The sequence below is a fragment of the Diadema antillarum genome, unplaced genomic scaffold (assembly GCF_040938485.1).
Source record: "Diadema antillarum isolate AM-2024a unplaced genomic scaffold, OU_Dant_1.0 scf00000028, whole genome shotgun sequence".
Lineage (NCBI taxonomy): Eukaryota > Metazoa > Echinodermata > Echinoidea > Diadematoida > Diadematidae > Diadema > Diadema antillarum.
The window spans coordinates 5,883,712-5,903,794 of record NW_027270917.1 but is presented as its reverse complement, the minus strand read 5'-3'; the positions used below and the strand labels follow the sequence as shown (position 1 = coordinate 5,903,794).

The 20,083-nt window shown below is 39.3% G+C and overlaps 2 protein-coding genes across 2 annotated transcripts; one reads left to right on the top strand and one right to left on the bottom strand.

The window, feature by feature from the left end:
• Positions 1–993: 993 nt before the first annotated feature.
• Positions 994–8,958, bottom strand: LOC139737271 (glutathione S-transferase omega-1-like). Its single transcript, XM_071647950.1, has 6 exons — positions 8,779–8,958; positions 7,803–7,908; positions 5,665–5,887; positions 4,863–4,995; positions 2,796–2,890; positions 994–1,282 (listed from the first exon to the last, which is right to left on the bottom strand). Exons 1-6 carry the CDS (start codon positions 8,813–8,815, stop codon positions 1,160–1,162), a joined length of 717 nt encoding a protein of 238 aa, XP_071504051.1. The 5' UTR covers positions 8,816–8,958; the 3' UTR covers positions 994–1,159.
• A 1,998-nt stretch (positions 8,959–10,956) lies between these two features.
• Positions 10,957–19,528, top strand: LOC139737279 (transmembrane protein 170B-like). Its single transcript, XM_071647957.1, has 4 exons — positions 10,957–11,094; positions 13,226–13,350; positions 17,071–17,241; positions 18,769–19,528. Exons 2-4 carry the CDS (start codon positions 13,281–13,283, stop codon positions 18,897–18,899), a joined length of 372 nt encoding a protein of 123 aa, XP_071504058.1. The 5' UTR covers positions 10,957–11,094; positions 13,226–13,280; the 3' UTR covers positions 18,900–19,528.
• Positions 19,529–20,083: the final 555 nt, after the last annotated feature.

The window sequence follows — 20,083 nt, the reverse complement described above, 5'->3', positions numbered from 1 at the left end:
TCCTTTTAACTATAGAGCAATTTTTAGATTTGAAATTCTCATGATATCATGCAATTGTGGTGAGAAATATGATATGATTGATACAGTTTCTTTCACCATTTTACAAAATAATTCAAGGCAAGATGGAAATATTTGGATTATGTTGCAAAATGAATATCTATTTCCATGGTCAAATAATATAAGCAAGTTGAGGTGAAATAAACCTTTTAAGTCCCCTGCTGTTCATAAAGTATATTAGTCTCACTTCCATGTCATCAAGGCAAATATTAACGTGGCAATGAACACTTGAAATGGCCATTAAAAATCAGCTAAGTACATATGGCACTAGCAGCCACTCCAATGACAGGCAGTGAAACTGTTCCAGCTCACAAATTTGTGTTCATGAATAATTTATTGCTCCTTGATAGTTTCCATCAAAGCCATAAAACCCTCAACCCACAAAAGATCATAAAAATCCTATGTTTACCAAAACAGAAAGGAAGAATCAGCCCGAGTATGGCACATGGTACGATCTATATATCAACAAAGCTGACTTCACATGACCTGTTGTTGACATTAATATCTGATACATTGACATAACTCAAGATAATGAACTTGTGTTTCTGCGATAGAAAAAGTCAAGGCTATTATTATTTTTTTTTCCTGTTAAAGAATGAGGGAGACAGCGATATGATCATGCATTCATGTACATTTTAAAAACCATACATTTACTATGAGTGTGACCGAGTTTAAAACAATAAGTTTACAAATATTCTACAAAAAAAAAAATCAAACCTGATCAGAGTCTGCATAGACTAAATCTGTACAAACTAGGTTATGACAGGTAATGACAGGCAATGACGAAACACAAGACATATGTAGATCACCATCTTTTCTAAGCAATACTCATAGAATATTACCCTTTAAGCTAAACTCCTGAAAAGCTTCCAATAAGTTACGCCAAATGATGCATATGAAGTGAATATAAAAATGCACATTACAGTGTTAAAAAAAAAATACATATTTTGGCACAATTCCAAAATCCCCTACACAAACAAGAAGCTATGAAAGACCAGTATACTTTGGTCAGCACTGTATCTATATCTTCAAGTAGATCACTACAGACATTCCACTTTTCATCAGCAGTATTCAGCATGTGAACACGCCAGAGGAGGTTCACTCAGTAATCATCCTGGGGTGTCTTAGCCGTCAGTTTCTGGAAGTGGTCCCGGTAGATCTCATCGGGCGTGGCCGCTTCCTGGACAGCTGGGTCCTCACGCATCCTCCCTTGCCAGGCCAGGAGCTACCAAGACAAGACACGAGGGAGAATTTCACAGTTGCATGACATATTGGCCTATTATTCTATTGAAAAAAAAAGTCAAAGTTTTCAAAATTCCCCATATAGACTTTCATGTCAAACTCGAGAGATAGAATTTTGTAAACAAATGATTAACCTATTCATTTTAACCCTATTCCCAATGGAGGGAGGGGCTACTTTGCCCCCCCCCTCAACATTTCACGTGATTATTCCGCAACGCATGATGCTCTCGCCGCGACATTTTATGACTTTTTTCTTTCAAGTATCGCGCAACTTTTGAGACCAAATTTGTCGCTCCTAGGCATACCGTTTTGAAGCCACGCCCCTTTGAAAAAAATTTGTTGACCCAAAAATTGCTCAAAAACATGATTTTGTGTACAAATCCAATGTAAATTGTGTTTTTGGAAGTAATTCATATAAAAATAACTATTTTTGCTTTCAATGGCTGATAATGATTTATTTTAGCCTGATTATACTTTTAAAAGTTTCTGCATATTTTGACCCCAAAAAAATATATATAGAGATACATAAGAAATTCAATAAACAATAAAATATATCAGAAATAATTATGAAGCCGAATTTTTGCTTCAATATCATTGTTGAGGATATTGAAAAGAAAATTAGAAGTCTTGGAGCTTTACTTTTTTATTTATACGCAAAAAAAAACACAAATTAATATAAAACACATAAATTAACATTTGAAAAATCTAACTATACAGTCTTGTAGATTACATTGGCCTCTAGGGTTAAAGCAAACTGGGCAAAGACATCCAAGTCAATCTGTTCTCTGCCAACTGCAAGAGAAAAGACACACAAACATTCTGCCTTATGAAAAATTTAATGTTAGCAAGATTCTTCTTCTTCTGGGGGAAATTTGCCTCCCTGAATCCTGAAGATTCTTGCAGATATCAGCCTTATTATTATCAATTATCATTAACCTAAGCCAAGGGAGGAGGTTATGTTTTCATTGCCGTTGTTTGTTTGTCCATGTTCAAAATAACTCAAAAACTTGTGAACGGATTTGGATGAAACTTGCAGGAAAGATTGAGAATGACACAAGGAACAGATGATAAAATTTTGGTACCCTGGTAGTGATCCGGGAATTTTTATGGATTTTATGAAAGATTTTCGATATTTTGGCAGGTAGGGTCGACAAACTCGAGTTCAAGCTGCATATTTTTTAGGTTTTCATATGGGCACTAAAGTGAATGCTCTAGTTTCTGCTAGGGCGAGGCGCGCCTCGCAGCTGGAAGTTGATCAGTGTTGATAACGTAACAAGTCTTCTACATTGGGAAATCGGGCGATTTTCGGCATGCATACATATGGATGGAAATCACTCATCTCTATGGAAGAGGAAGATCAGTGGTGGAAATGAGCTGCTTGGGGGAGGTCTACGCTCTCAGAGTGCTTCTCTAGTTTAATTATTTTTTTTACCATGGTGTGAAAACAAAACTCAACAAATTTCAACACAATTATTTATGTCCACTTGGTGACTTACCACTGGATAGTCCTCTCTCTTGAAGTCATCCCCAAGGATGGCCCATCTCTCAAACCATGGCCACATGATGAAGTCTACCATTCCTGGTCTCTCACCTGCAGAAAAAAAAAAAGATAAAACAGTAACCAAGCTTTTATCTACCAATGACTACTGAATCTGGATTTCTTTGGGCCAACATGTGACTGTGGATCAAAATCCAACAAAAAGTCACATGCCCTGATTTTGCACGAGGACTCAAAATAGGTGAAATTGGTGAACCTAGTCAATCTTCAGCTTTTTTAATATTATTTTCCAAAGGAGCAATTCTTCTTCTCTACTCTGCAGTTACAAAGTTCTGGTTCATAAAACAAATGGGAAGTTGTATTAAGCAGATTTTACAGAACACTATTTTTTAGAATAGTGTGATAAAGGCATGTCTCAGAGGCCCCTTTTCATTTCTCAAAAACCCTTTACACACTGTTCACTCTCAACTTTGAAATGATAGTGCTACTGGTATCAGTCATGAACAGAATGGGATTAATGAGAGTGGAAATTCAATGTGGTTGCTACACAGTTTAACATTGTTGTTGCTGTTTTGTCCCATTCATTGCAAAGATACAGTTTGGTGAGATTAAGCGCCTCAAAGGACCCTATACTCAAAGCCTCTTTATATCAGTAAACACTTTTCCAGAGTGGGTACTTTCTTTCCATCATTTGGACAGGTTAGGAAGAGCCTGTTGTATTTTTAAGCTATGCATCATTTTAAAGCTTAAAGTCCACTCTTTCAGAATCTGCCCTAAACACGAAATTGTTAGCTTTGTGATACAGGCCAGAGTCACATCTTCCTTTGATTTCTGATCACAACAAAATTCAAGACCCAGCGATAATTTAGGGTATCCTATTCATTAATCTTTCAAACAAATCTTAAAATATCACTTGACAATCCCTCGATAACCAAAGATTAATGTTCTTGACAGCCTGACCAAGTGTTTGATAGTCATAATTGCTCATGCTAATTAAAGTTTGTGTGTCCCTTTTGCAACCCTGAAAACTAGACTCCTTTAATAAGCTGGTACAGTATTGCAGAGGTAGGTATAATTCAGATAACCCTCAGAATAATAAAACTGCAATTTTTTTTATGATAATGGGGGGAAAATACTATAGATTTCCAGTAACTTTATTTGGAACCCTGATAAAAAAAACCAAATCGAACCTTTGTTCTCAGTACAAACTAAGAGCATATTCTGGGGGTTAGTTATTCAAAATGTTATTTAGGTATTTTTGAGCTAACTTGTAAAGTAGCTACAGCCTACATAATTGTCTCATTGTTTGTTTGTTGTTTGTTCGTTTGTTGTTGTTGTTGGTTGTTGTTGGTTTTTTGGTTTGTTTGTTTGTTTTTTTTTTTGGGGGGGGGGGGGGCATGCATCATCGACCCAGTTCTAATCCTACCATACATTCCACATATTGTGGACATAAGATGAAATATGAGTGAAACACTACTCCTTCTTGTGTGTCTTATCTTTCTCTGCGGTTACTGACAAGCAAAGGCAATCAAGCCTATGAGGCCTCCCTCTGTCTATCATCTCCTTGATGAGACCTTCAGACAACTGGCAAATTTTTCCTTCAGGCAACAACATTGTAGCCAGTATAAATGTACACCGTATGTTGTAAAGCAAGATGATTTCATAGCTTCAAGTTATTGTAAATTGGAACCAACCGTCTTTTTCGTGGCATGATATTCTCGCGCATTGCCACTGGCATTCAATGCATACATGAACTTTTGCGTGCATTTTAATATCGTGAAATTAAAATGCACGCAAGCATTTCTGGTTTTACAGTAATACTCAACAGCATTAAGGTTATAACTTTTTTAATTGCTTGATATTTGCAAGAAAATTGATGTGCTGTGTTTGGTTATGGTGAAGATTTCACACTAAGAAAGTATGAAACGTAAAGAAAATCATGTGCCAGCCCGTGTCAAAATATTAAAAAGATCTAATACAAGATGGAAAAGTGATGGGTGGATAATTGAGGTTGAACTGTATATGACATGTATATCAATGAAACGATATTAACTCTTCAATTTACCAAAGAAGAAAGGAGAATCCCTCTTCTGAAGCTCCTCCTCAAGGACCACGAGTTCCTTCTTGAACGTGGCCAGGAAATCCTCATCTGAAGATGGCGGTGGATGGTATGTAGCCTTGATGAAAGGAGGGCTGATCTGAGGGTATTGACCGATTCGGGTTCGTTGAGGGCAGCAGACATTTTACGGCAACATGTTTATCACGCACTTGTAACAAAGGTTCGCGCACTAGCAAGCATTCGCGCACTCAGTACGAGACGCCCATTGGCTAAAGCAGTTTTTCATTCTGCGCGCGTGCTAATGTAGGGAGAGGGGTGGGGGAGTGCGGAGGGGGGTCGGATGATACACCCAGTATGGCTGCGCGCATGCCAAAAATACACATAGCGCGTCACAGAATCGGTCAATTGGTATTGGAATCAAACTCTCAATGCATAAAAATCTACCTCAACATGGAAAGTGATGTGTGGTAAATCATAATGACTCCTTCAGGGTACTCTTACTGTTTGCCGCAAATTATATTATATATTTCTAATCAAATGAGTTGCAACAAGTAGAGAGAATTGTAAGCCTCAAAACTTGAAATCAGAAAGAAAGGTCATACATTACAAAAAAAAAAAAAGTATGAAACTAAAGTTAGATCCTATGTTAACTTTCCCCTTCTGCATGATTAAAAAGAGTTTTAAAAAAATGGAAAAAAAAAAGCAGCAAAATTGGTCCTCAGCATAGTAAAGCCTAGCTGTTTGAACAATACTAGCTTGAATTCAGGTCATATGATGTGCACAAATTATGTTATGAACTTTCACTGACCTTACTGCCAAAGTAGTCAAGCAGGACACGGTCCAAAGCCTTCTTGTAAGGATCATCGGGCCAAAGGTTGTTGCCTGGATACGCATCATTCAGGTATTCGCATACAATGACTGAATCCCTCACCAGTTTTTCATCATGCTCCAAGCACGGAGTCGCGCCCATTGGGTTTTTAGTCTTGTACCATTCCGGTTTCTTGGAAAGGCTAATGTTGACCAATTCATAGCTAGTGGGATTGGAAAATAATCAATAAGGCATGTCAACTGGCTGCAGCTTTTCTTGGGTGGTTGATTGGGCACTGCAGATTAATTGAGCAACAAATCATGGCATCTGCATGTGCCCGCTTGTTAAAAGTCACACATGAAACACACCAACTATTAAAAACAGATTATATTCTTTGATAATGCACTTCATGGGACAAAAGGTCTGTTGGCACTGTAATCAGGCTTGAAAATGTAATAACTTGTAAGGTCAAAATCTCCTTTGTAACTTACTAGTTTACATTACTCTGTCAAAACACATTATGCTTTCAATAGTCCAGAAGTTTTATGATGAATGCTAAATGCAGAAAACATCGCTGTTGTCAATTAAATTCGACTTTACTTCTGACATCCAATGATGGGAAGTTTATATAATAGCATATTTTCTTGTCAAGATTGTAAACTATTACATGGACACTGTATCACATTTTTCACATATTACCAGAACATCAAACCCCATCGCCTGATCTAAAAAGGCAACAAATTTTCCCAATTTATAAACATTTACTACAAGTAGGAATCCTCTATTGCCTATCGGGCAGGCCCTTCCTGACTGAAATCATTTGCGAATCAAATAGAGCAACTCTTTTTCAACATGTTGCACAATGTATCAGTTTCTGCTTGGGCTCACATATCAATGGTCAGATATAACTCATAACATTAACAGCATACCGGTACATATAACATGAATGCCACTTCATTCTAGTCAAACTACCAGTAATAGCAGATTAAAAGTAGTCAATGAGTAGTCAACAAGAGGCTCCTTAGACATATGGAATAATCAAAAAGCACAACGTCGAGACATCGATAACAATGCTTAAAGGGGATGGCTAGTAACCGATCAGTGGGAATCCGTGGGAATGCTGAGGGATGATTGTTCCAATCCTTGTGGGATTCATTTAAGAGTACATTATATATCTGCTGTTGCGTGAAAATTATTTGCTTCAGAACGGTCTCATATTCAAGTAATGTGCAGATTAATGCCCCGTCACTGACCAGGCACGCTAACCTGGAAACATTAAACTGCACATTACTTGAATATGAGACCATTCTGAAGCAAATAATTTTCACACTGCAATAGATATATAATGTACTCTTAAATGAATCCCACAAGGATTGGAACAATCATCCTCCAGCATTCCCACTGATTCCCACTGATCGGTTACTAGCCATCCCCTTTAAAGGACAAACTTGTTCACCTTCATAGACATGTAGGTTTAGTTAGTGCAGCAATATTAGAAGAACACATCAATGAGAGTTTGAGGAAAATCTGACAATCCATTCAAAAGTTGTGAATTTTTGAAGTTTCTGCTCAGTCATGGCTGGATTAGAAGACTACTATAGCTTGTGATGTCACATGTGTACAACGATATAATGAAAGAATAAAGAAAATTCAACATATTTTCACTTTTCTTGTATAACAAAAGAACACCCGACTTCTCTCTTTCAGAAGGTAGGGTGAATTATATTACCCTTAGCATACGTAATTGTAACAAGTCGAAGAAATGTGCACTTTACTCAAAAAGTAAAGTTTTGTAGAATTCTCTTTTTATTTTCCTTATATCGTTGTACGCATGTGACATCATACACTGTAGTAGTCTTCTCATCCAGCAGTGACTGCACAGATACTTAAAAAAAAAACACTTTTGAACGGATTGTCCGATTTTCCCCAAACATTCACTGATGTGTTCTACTAATATTGTTACCTTCACTCAATCCAGTATGTATACGAAGGTAAACAGACTATAAGGACAGACATGATCCGAGGATACAAGTTCATCCTTTCTCATCCTAGTAACTACTACCAGTACATAAAATAATCTTGCCAGTTTAATTTAAGTATCACTGTGAGTACAACGGCATGAGCAAACATTTACATACTCGATATTCTTTGCTGCGAGGACGAGACGAGCCCGATGTGCAAAGGGGCAAAAGCGGTAGCTGTAGAGCCGAAGAATACCAGACTTGAGTGGGGGCAGAGGTTCCCCTGGTGGAAAACAGGCATTCATGGGAGCTGGTAAGATGCAGGTCACAATGTGCATAGACCTATATTGATACTATATAATGAATTGATAGGATTCAAATTTCATATGCACATGAATATTTTGGGAAAAATTTTAATAAATAAAAACAAACAAAATTAATTACATACTTATTTGAATATGTGACATCTTTTTCAAAACCTTATCGACTTATATGTGGCCAACAAAATGTACAAGAACAACTTTAAATGTTGAATAGGGAAAACAGAATGGTTTAAGCTTATTAAATGCACTTGTGGCAAATCAAATGAAAATACGGTAGATCTGCATTGCCATTGGACTATTTTGTAGCGCTTGTACCCGATATGCAGCATCTACAGGGATGGAAGACACAATAAATTGACATATAGAGAACGAATGTAAAATCAGTTAACCATGAACAATAAAACAACTGCAATTTCATGGTGTGTAGAATTACCCTACAGCCACCCAAAAAGCAAATGATGTTCAATATATCCGCCCAGGATGCAAAATATATACAATGCCATGGTCAATGTCTAAATTAATTTAAAACAGCACAAGCCTTTCAAAATCTTTCCAAACCTGAATTTTTCCCCCTCCCAGTTCTTCAGCATTTCAATAACATGAAAGAGGTCGGTATGCCACAAACACCCACATTATTATATTGTTTATGGTTGTGGGATCGGGGTTGTACTACACTACTACGTCGTACCTACATCAGAGCAGGCCTACTCGTAAAACTGTGAGTGGAAATAAGTAGGTACATGTAGGTGATGGTCTATAACTAGTATCTGGCCTGGTAAGGCCGGTAGCATGACTGGAAATAATGTACGGTACCGTACTGACTACTGTACCTTGCACAAGATGCTTTGGATTTGCTTTGGCCGGCATACTTTAGCTAGCCTTCCTATAGACCTATAGTAAAGGTAACTCTAGGTCAACCGGAGAAGATACAAGTACTTGGCCTGATATTACTTTGAAGTCCGTTTTTACAGCGATGATACAGGAGGCAGGAGTGGTTGCAAACGCGTATTGCTGAGTGTATAGAGACTACTACACACACGAGAAAAATGAATGGGCATGCGTGTACAAAATCAGTCCTAAGCATGAGAGCCGCGCCAGCGCGGTGGCAGCTCCAGCCGAGCGAGCTCAGGATGCCCTTTTCAGCTCCTAAGTTATCTACCCTCCCAAATCCGGCCCCGCCCACGCTCCACCCCTGCGCTCCACACTGCACTTGTCGAGGGGTCTGCTCATTGTGCTGATCGATAGATTATCACAGAAAAATCATTCATTCCTACGATGTGCAGGAAGAAACAAACAAACAAACAAAAAACAACGATAAATCTCGAAGATGGTTGCCCGACAAAATTTTGAGTAAAATGATTACCATCATCATTCTTTGCTGCACATCCATACAAACAAACAACAACTCAACCACATAGCTATAGGTCCTGAATAGAACGTGTATCTAATTATATACTCTATAATCACTATATCAATGTGAAAATACAACCAATTCGGACCTATATAGGCCGATAGGCTCTACCCATCCCCTCCCGGCACCTGTAGCCCTTAACAAGTGCAGTTCAAAAACCAAAGAGTAAAATCAGATTGACCAAATTCGGTGCGCCTCTAAGAAAGTTTGGAACTTTGTAAACTTTTATATGTATATATTTTTGGTTTTGTTCTTGATTTTTTTTTAAAAGGATAGTGACATCGGTGCCAGGCACACAAACAAGTTAGAATATATCAGCACTTCACAAAATCTCTTTATATCTTTCTCTCTTTGGTTAAAGCAAAAATAAAATATCATGTCAAATAATCATGCCTTAATATGAGCTGTAGGAAACTTTCCTTAACGAGAGACATCGTAATTGCTAAGTCTAATTCATACACAATAAGACCTATAGAATATATTATATGCATGTTGCTAATCCTATTTCAGGAAGCCTGAAAACTCAGATACTTTTCGCGGTTTTTAAAGATTTTGTATTGAAGGATAGATACGTCTTGGTTGCCACCTTGACAACTTTAGGCAATTACAATTTAGAAGCCTAATTTACCGCCGGCGTTTTCAAAAGAGGGAAGGGGGGCACTCTGGTGCCACTTCCGGGTTTCTTAAGCTGACAAGCAAAAAGAAAAAAGAAAAAAAAAGAGGGTCTTAGGCTCATCCTTCTCATTCCACTTCCGGGTTTCTTAAGAGGATTGTATAGTTTTGGTTGAGACCTTATTAAAGGTTTCTAACATTTTTGGTGAGATGAAAGAGCATGTAATTCTATGAGGATTTCAATGTTTATTTGTTGAAAATTGGTTTTTGAACTGGCTGAGAAATCCAAAACAGAGAGAATCTAATAAATTGTGGGGACCCACACTTTATTACGATTGCTTTGTTTTACTTTGTTTTTTGATGTTTCAGTCATTCCAAACCCGATTTTCATCAAATAAACTTTTAATTCCTCTTAAAATGGTATGTTCTGTACTATATCATAAATGTGTTCTTGATAACTCGCAAAAAGTTAAAAGCCCAATTCTCATCTCCACCAATACTGTACCACCCCTTTAAGCTGACAACCACCCCTTTAAACTGACAAGCAAAAAACAAAAACAAAAACAAAAACAAAACATAACTTTTACCGCGGTAACACTTCAAGAAAGTGGGGGGGGGGGCAAAAGTGGTGACACCTTATGTATTCCTCTGTATGGTGCAAAAATTACATGGCCGGTTGCGCCGGCCATATAATTGGCATAAACATCTCATGTATTAGCTAGCTCAAAGCTGGAAAAGAAGGGTAACACATTTTCAAGGGTTTTCTGTGGAACATTAATAAGCTATACCAATTTTTATGTACCATTTTTTTATGGGGGTGCAGCTTATGCGGATAATGAACACAAGAGGGCGACATAGACTTTTTTGTCAGCGGTGTCCGATCCGTGTCACTACGACTCTGCTGGATGCGTGGCCGGCCATGGCCGGAGCCTTTAGAGTACGTATACTGAGTGTACTGTATTATTATCCGTATACGCCGTACACTGGCTGTACCGTGTGGTAATAGTTGGCACCATCAACAACGTCCAAAGAGGAGATAGTTTGACTGGGCTTACAGTCAAGGAGCTTGATACAGTCGGGAGCTACCGTGAACAGTGAAACTAACCCAACAAAACATGTGACTGTAAGTACTGGTACAGTCAGTAAATAACTCTTTGACTTTAGAAACTACACTAGGCAGTAACTGTGTCTGTGACAATAACTACGACCAGCCCCACAACATGACAAGGAGTGCCCCCGGGGCGCGGGGTTACTGTGACACGAACCCCGGGCGGGCGGGGCGCTCCTTGTACACAGTTATACTGTGGGGACACTTTACTGCGACCAGCCCCATACGCATATCTAGATGCGTATGGGGTATAATATGGGGCTGCTGGTCGCAGTTAATGGGGACACAAGCTTTTAAAGTGAAAACATAGTTTTGGTAAGGGTTTGAAAACCCGTCTGGCACCATTTCATATTTGCTTGCAATATATCGAAAGAGTCTACAAAGAAACTTAAAATTTACCTGGCTGACGTGATTTGCCGGGATGATGAGTCGTTGAGTAATTTGAGAAAAATAATAAAAGTCGGAAAACCGACTTTTATTCCAGCAGAACGCAAGGATCCAGACTAACTCGATCTCAGGGAAAACTCGACCCTATTTCAGACAATTTACACGCAGTTCGTGATCGCCATGTATTCTACTAGGTACTATACCAAACGAGACCTAACTGAACAGACAGGAAAGTGCGCGCTAATCCTGTACAAAATCAAAACAAATGCTGGGCGCTTCTTGTACACAATTAACTAGACGTGATCCTGAACGCTTTGCTGGTTGCAGTTAACGTTACTGTCACTATACACTTAGTCCAGTTGCTGTATAGAATCTAATTGCGACAGACGCCGTGCAAAGCAAAGCACTGCGTGTGGTCGGGTTAACGTTACTGCAGTTTTTGTCGGCATCAGCAGGATTTAAATCGCTATTTAAAAAGCAGTCTAGGAGAAAATAACTAATCACCAACCGCTCCATGGGTCACCAAAACACAAAGGAATTAAAGTGTAAACTAATACTGTGATGTATGAAATCAAAGCTCCATTTTTTACTTTGGGTTTAAAAAAAAATTAAATAAACAAAAAAAAACTCTGATATTACATGGCTCAACAGTATAATTTTTTTTTTTTCTCTCTTGTGTAGCCTGTTCGGGCAACAGCTGTAACGTTGGTGGACTGAAATCTATTTTGAGTCTTAATTGCCCTATCAGGCTACCTTTTTGGCCAAACATCAACTGTGATGATTGTAGTCTAGGGCTACCTACAAGAGTACGAGGTCATCAGACATAGCCAATTGCAATGTCAAGCCCTGGCTAATGCAATATGTGATGTTAAACCATTATTAACAAAGAAGAGAACCATTCCCTTTTTACTCTTGCCTTTAACTGGCTGATAAAACTTTAAGCGTAGTTCCAATCACTAATGCTGAAGCAAAGTTTGTCCTGCTCTACAACTACATGTATACCAAGCCCAGTCACTGCATAAATCGCGACAGGGCTGTACTAGAGTGGCCCACACCACAGAGCAAACGCAAAGCAAATTTTACAGTCGTGTTGAGTTTTGATACTTGACATCATTTTTTGTCACCTGTAACTCATTAAAGACAATCTTCATTAATGAGACTATGTTATTGATACTGACATACACAATTAACAACTTTAAATACGAATATTATATGCAGCATTTGCGAACGGTACATCTGATATTCGGGAGTTCACGCGATCTGAATGCACTTTTAAAGGTCACGCTGTCGACTGTGCTGCTACACTCAAGCAGCGCACGCATGCAAGAGATTGTTGCACTTATGGTCACGCACGTGCGTGCGTAATTTGCAGAGAGATCAACGCGCCATTTTGAATTCCGCAACGATGAACCCCGACGGTCAGGGATTGCGCTAGAAAGTGTCTTTTTTTTTGTTCCATGGACTTATCACGAGAGCTCTCTATAGACCTTTGTACCTTTTGTAATATAAGCATGCACTTGACGTGAGTAACATATAAAGTTTTATAAGTAACATATAGATTTTTATAAGTTTTGTAGTTGTGTTGTGGTTCCTCGATGTGATGGCGAGGCCCCGCTCGTCTGATACCGTGCTTTGCACGGTGTCTGGTTGGGCTAGTCCTGCTCATGCATCTCCTCTGAAGTACATTTATGGATCAGTGTATTTGAACTTGTTCTTCATATTTGAAAAACTAATACACATTTTCTGTTTTGTTCTGCAGGAACACTGACTGGCTTTCTTCAGAAATCAAGGGTGGAGCCGAAAGAACTTTCAAAATGTCGGGGAAATTTCCATCGTTTCAAAGTGTCATCAGCTTGGAAAAGACAGCATTGGACAGTTGGATAAGTTAGTCACCAAGATGCATTTACATGTGTACCTTAATCAATTTTTTAAGTTTAGACACTGCAAATGTCTTAGTACAGTGCAGTGGGAAACCCCCCCCCCAAAAAAAAAACAAAACAAAACAAAACAAAACAAAACAAAACAAAACAAAACAAAACAAAACAAAACAAAACAAAACAAAACAAAACAAAACAAAACAAACAAAAACAAAACAGAACAGATCTCCATTTGTAACAGGTTTTCTTTATCAACTGGACATACATTTGTTGACCATACCTGCATAACTTAGATATTGAATTCTTCCATGCTTTGTGAACTTTGTATTCCCAGCTGCAAAGGGTGTGATACTGACATTTTTGTGCGTGAATGTGTGTGTGTGTGTAGGCCGGGGGGGGGGGGGGGGGGGGGGGATTTTGTAAGTGGTTATTCATACTCAAAAAAACTTGGCTGTTCACTTAACACCGACATCATAATGTTATGATTATTCCACACAGCATCTAAGCATATGTTTTAGCAATGCACTGTGCTGACTGATAGATTGAAATGAAAAGTGAGCTGTAGCCTATGACATGAAAAATAATGTGGTCCTGACCTCCACGTTGTATCAAGTTTCCCCTGTATTTTAACGGGATATGATTTGCAAGTTACATACACTAAAATATTGATTGTGGAGCCCTCAGAAGAAGGATACTTTTATTTTCTCAATTTTGAAGCTGGCTATCTATCCAATACAATGATTTGACAGTGTGGACAACTCAATTACTGGTATGTATTATACAACACCTCAGAATGATGTCGAATTGTGATTGGCCAAGAACATGTCACATGACATTCAATAGAAAATACCTATCAAACTCATTGAGAGTGACAGCCATACAATAGGCCCCTGGCATGGGCCTATTGCACGGCTCGAAGGTACTATAGCACGGCTTCGCGGGGGGCTACTAATGCATGGCCGGCCGCTCACAGAGTTCTGTGGCTCACACTAGCAAAGCACCAGCAAACTACATTGTACATGCTGGCCGGCTGCGCTGCGCTGCCGGTAAGTCTCACAGAACAGGCGCGGCGGAGTACTGCAACGTTAACGTGTACGCGCAGCTACAGTTAGGGTACCGGTTTTCGACACTTTAGCACATTTCCTTGTTTACCATCAATACTGCACCGTTTTACATCGGAATTTCGATATGAAGTGGAGCTACAAAGGCCAATAATGATATGCCTAAAACGAATTCCAATTTGAATGCACTCGTGTTCAATTTTAGCGATTTCCGTCACGCCGTCGCTGGCATCAGATTTCGACATCCAGCATCATTTTTCGACACAATCACAGCGCGCATCACGCATAAATCACATGGCGCGTACAGTACGCGTACACTGCATTGTAGACGCAAACCAGCAAAGTACCAGCGCAAGAACTTGTTGTTTCCTCTATAACGTGTCTTAATATGGGAACATCGAAATCTGGTGCCACATTCTCAAAGCCAACTCTTTCTACAAGTTTGCTCATTTATCACGAATTCAGCCATTAAATTACTAAAGACGATTATGAAATCAAACATCAGGATTTGGCAAACAAACTGATACTAAAGTAAGATAACCGGCATGGGTGAATTTCATTTCACCGCGATGTTTACAAAATGCGTCATATTGTTTGAACCCCTAAAAATGGCCGACATCAAACTTTCTGCTGACACTGTGTTGCTTTGCTCCTAAATATTCTATCGTCGGATTATGATGACAAGTGACAAACGGTGTTTATATAAGACTAGAAATGTGATTGATAACTTGGCTGATTGTTGAAGTCAGACGTTTGTATTGAGTATAAAATTTAATAAGAATTATCTGCTGGGTGTCGAAATCTGGGTCCTGTCGAAAACTGGTGCACTAACGGTACTTTACCTAGCTAGTTGCATGTATTGCGGCCTTTGATACCTACTGCTGTGTTTTTACTTTTGACTCCGATCTGCTACGTGGACCACAGTGATCCCAAAATCAAGACTTCATTTCAAGTTGAGAAACCGTAAATTGATTATTTTTCTGTGTTTTTATACAAAATCATTTTCGGAAATAGACAAAGTCTAGACCTACTACTAGATCTACCGACATCTCAGATCGGCCTAACAGTCAGGCCTAACTCGATCTAACGTTAGCGTAGAATTGGTATAGACCCTGCGGAGTTTGTGATTCCTGTGACTGTGTGGTCGAATCATGACGAGTGTTTGAAAGCAGTACACAGGGTGCTTTACAATTCTCGGCCTAATTGTTACATTTATTTTGGGCCTTCCTGAGTTGGCGGTCACTAATTTAGTACTGTGATTGTGGACAAGGTGTTGTATAAAACGAATAATTTATGATTTTGTTCGTGCATTGGGGCACGTAATACCGCACTCGGCGTGAGATTCGCCACTGGTCTATTCAACGCGGCGCTACGCGCCTTGTTGAATAGACCAGTGGCTTATCTCTCGCCTCGTGCGATATTCGTGCCCTATGCACTCACAACTCATAAATTATTCGTATACTATGCCAAGCTTTGCTCAGGCTGACATAAGTGCGAGTATTCAGTAAGTACAATGTTTGATGCCCATCCAAAAGAGTACCTTTTCTTTGTCGTCTTTTTTGTCCCTGCCGAACGAGTTCGAGCAGGGGACTATGAAACGGGCTCCGTACGTTTGTGTGTCCGTGTGTCTGTCTCTCTGTCCGTGTGTGCGTCCGTGTGTGATCAAAATCTTCAATTTGCTACTTCCCTGTCATTTATGAGCCAATTTTGATTCTGTTTGCTTTATATGATAGCACCACATGGGAGCTTTGAATCTTCTTCACAGAATTTCAGTTGTGACCTTTGACCTATATTGTACATTTTGCTACAAAACGCTACTCCTTTGCCATTTCTCACCCGATTTTGATTCCGTTTGCTTTATGTGATAGCACTGGTTGAGGGCTTCAAAACTTGAACACAGAATTTTGACCTTTGACTTCTTTGACCTTTGACCTTGATTTTTTGACCTGTGTTGTACATTTTGCTACAAAATGCTACTCCTTCGCCATTTCTAACCCGATTTCGATTCTGTTTGCTTTATGTGATGGCACTAGTTGAGGGCTTCGAAACTTCTACACAGAATTTTGACCTTTGACTTCTTTGACCTTTGACCTTGATTTTTGACCTATATTGTACATTTTGCTACAAAATGCTACTCCTTCGCCACTTCTAACCCGATTTCGATTCCGTTTGCTTTATATGATGGCACTAGGTGAGGGCTTCAAAACTTCTATACAGAATTTTGACCTTTGACTTCTTTGACCTTGATTTTTGACCTATATTGTACATTTTGCTACAAAATGCTACCTCCGGCGGGGACATATATTACGCACCGCGTAATTTCTACTTTTCCTTGTTTCTTTCTTTCTTTCTTTCTTTTTTGGTATGTATTGAATTCATCATGAGTAAAGTTTAGAATGGATCCTGTGTGATGTTGCAGTAATTTTATCCTCTATTGATGGGACTACTGTCAAACCAGAATCATTCATGGCTTTCACGCATTGGAGCTGGCAGTTGTTTTACCTGGCAAGAAACTTTTGCAAATTGGCACCTGGCATTGAATGCGTTGTGTATAGACAAAAACTTTCAAGTGTATTTTACTTTCACAAATCTTAGCTCATTATGTAGTATATAAAATATCTGCTTTTACAATGCATATGTTATGTGTCTCTTCTATGTCCATGCAGAAATGTGGTATCAGATCTTCCTCTGGCACCTCTTCTCCTCCTTCCTCATTCACGCTGTGGCAGCCATCGTGGCGTTCTGCGCCCTCCGCAAGCACAAAATTGGCCGCCTCTACTCCCTTCTCGTCATCCTCATGGGCTTCCTCGGACCTATCACTGGTGGTATCCTGAGCAGTGAGTTTTGAAAAAGAAAAACACAAATGTGGAACATGCAATTGTCAGTTGCAGTGTAAATAGAAAACTAAACAAAACATCATTGTACATATGTATGTACATTGATATTTGTTTGTCCTGGTGTAATGTGCATGAGAGGTGAAATTTCATATTTTCATTATTCTTATGATGCTAGAAGATACCAAGAGTAGTTTTGAAAAATAAAACCAAACATACCCCCCTCCCCCCTCCCCCCCCCCCCCCCCAAAAAAAAAAAAAAAATGTTCTCATTATAAAAGCAGAAATCCCTTATACCATTCCTTACAGGAACCTGGTATACCAGGTATACCAAAATGTAGACAGGAGTGCATTCACATGTATTTTATGAAAGGGTTAATTCTGGCATTGGAAGTAGAATGCTACCTCTTGTAAAATTTGTCAGGGGTCTGGCTGACCAGGCAACAGCAGCATGTCCTGTGCATACATAACAACTCCTGGTACGATTTCAAAGTGTCTTTCAACTGGCCTACCATACAATGACCATATAATAATGATACATTGTAATAATAATAAGGTCTTATTTACCCAGGGTAGCCTTTTCAGTGTTGACACTGCTCTACCAGAGAGGGCCCTCTTAATTGCAACAACAAGTCAATGAGATGCCATTCTCAAAGTTTCTGGTGGCACATGACACCCAATTGACACTTGTAAGATTTTGTTACATCTTCTGTGTATACATTTGCACAGTGAATTTTAATTTTTTTTTTTGTTCTTTGTTCTTTTTATTTGGCTTATGTTCACATGACATCAGTACATTTACTAAGAGCGGTTACACACAGTCAAAAATTCGTCATTTGAATGATGATTCCAGTGAAAAATAATTCTAATGACGAATTTTTAGCATGTGTGGAAGCAAATTAGAATCGCGAATGCTAATCACAATCACGAATTCAAATTCTAGTCCGGAGGTGAATTCCAGTGAAGTTTCACTCAAATTACGGTGCAAAATTTGCATGTGTAATGCTTGACCTCCAAAACATCTTTTGAGGGGCAGAGCTTACGTGACCTTTCAAGCACTTCCGTAGATAATACGCGCGCCGCATGCATGTACTCGATCGTACGTTTTGATTGACAAGTCACCAAGGATTACGTAGCGCCTTAGCTCGAGAATTCGAATTCTAATCACAGTTTTCGAGCGAGCGTGTGTAAGGTCCGATAATTCTAAAGACGAATTGCAATCATCATTACAATGATGATTCAAGTTACGAATTTTCTCTCGTGTGTAACCAATCTAAGTCATACGCATGTATGCACTTCCATTGTAGCACAGACTCAAAGAACATTGTGATATCACCTAACAAGATTATGACTACACACTCTTATGTCCCATTGTTGACAACCTATAGCACTAATCGATGTGACATTGCATGTTGTATGTCACAGTGCATGCACTTTTGCCCTGTTTAAGCATTCAGTATGAGTTAAAAGATTATTTTCAAGGGATTTTTTCCTCCTTTGTTTTTGTAATTTTCTCTTTGATTTATCCAGGTGCAATCATTGCTGGATTATTCGAGACTACCGAAGTGACAATGATCCCATTGTGGGCCCTCGTCTGTGGTTGGGGCCAGACTATTATGGTTGCTGTCATCTCCTTCTCACGCATCCTGGGAACATTATAATCTCTTCAAGCCACATCTTGGAATTTACAGCTAGTAAGATATCTGAAAAAGGACAGTGTCCACATGCCTGGTCTGCATGAACTCTGAGCATTTCGATACCTTTATTAATATCTTTAGCAACAGGTAAATTTGCTCATTTTGTGCATCTTGGATTATTCTGAAAAGTCAAGGGACAATTAGTTGTGATATTAGAGATCAATGCACTCGAATGGGTGAAGAGTCAGCTGTCGAAGCTATTATGGGTAAGATTTTATTTTTTTTTAAGTGAATTTATTAATTCCAATGCTAAAGAGAATGTGGTGATGAAAGGCTACAAAGTGTCATGAAGCTATGATGGAACTACATGCCTTTAAGATGAAAGGAAATGATATTGATGTGAATTAGCAATGGCTCTTTGATAATGCCAGTCTGTCTTAAAAGTTGTCATTTTTACATTATCCTATATGTACCATATCAGTACATTGTGCTTTGTATCAAGCATCTTAGGTGTGGAAAATTGTTATCAGTTTTCAGGTCAAATTGATGCACAGTCTACAGTACAGAGCACTCCTGTTATAAGGAACACAGTTATAATGAAATTCTGGTTACAATGAAGTGAAAATTCAGGCCGCAATTTCATCCGCTCTATGTTGGGTTTTTAGCCAAAGGCTCAAGTGAGCTATTGCGATCGCCCTTCGTCCGGCGTCCGTCGTGCGTCGTGCGTCGTGCGTCGTCCGTCGTCCGTCGTCCGTCGTCCGTCGTCCGTCGTCCGTCGTCCGTCGTCCGTCGTGCGTCGTGCGTAAACTTTTTACATTTTCATCTTCTTCTTGAAAACCCCAAGACCGATTTTCATCAAACTTGGCAGGTAGCATCCCTAGGGGGTTAGGAACTCAATTTGTTAAAATGGGCACCATGCCCCACCCAGGGGGCCCCCAGGGGGGCCCAAACCCCCCAAAATTAAGGAATCTGTAAAAATCTTCTTCTCTAGAACCAGAAGTGATAGAGCTAAGTTAATACTATGAGTTAGTACATTGATGACTGTAGTTTCAAGTTTGTTCATGGCAGAATCAGGGGTGCCCCCCTTGGGACCCAGGGGAGGGGGTGGGGAAGGGTTCTAATGGGGCCTAAATTGTACATTTTCATCGTCTTCTTGAGAACCCCATGACCCATTTTCACCAAACTTGGTAGGTAGCATCCCTAGGGGG

Bases quoted from the DNA above. Each gene is read 5' to 3' on its own strand.
- LOC139737279 (XM_071647957.1), top strand. From the start codon at position 13,281: ATGTCGGGGAAATTTCCATCGTTTCAAAGTGTCATCAGCTTGGAAAAG. The intron at 13,351-17,070 runs GTTAGTCACCAA...ATGTCCATGCAG, and splicing joins AGCATTGGACAGTTGGATAA to AAATGTGGTATCAGATCTTC. The intron at 17,242-18,768 runs GTGAGTTTTGAA...TGATTTATCCAG, and splicing joins CACTGGTGGTATCCTGAGCA to GTGCAATCATTGCTGGATTA.
- LOC139737271 (XM_071647950.1), bottom strand. From the start codon at position 8,815: ATGCCGGCCAAAGCAAATCCAAAGCATCTTGTGCAAG. The intron at 5,888-7,802 runs GTATGTAAATGT...CAATCCCACTAG, and splicing joins CTCGCAGCAAAGAATATCGA to CTATGAATTGGTCAACATTA. The intron at 2,891-4,862 runs GTAAATTGAAGA...TTTTTTCTGCAG, and splicing joins GGATTCTCCTTTCTTCTTTG to GTGAGAGACCAGGAATGGTA.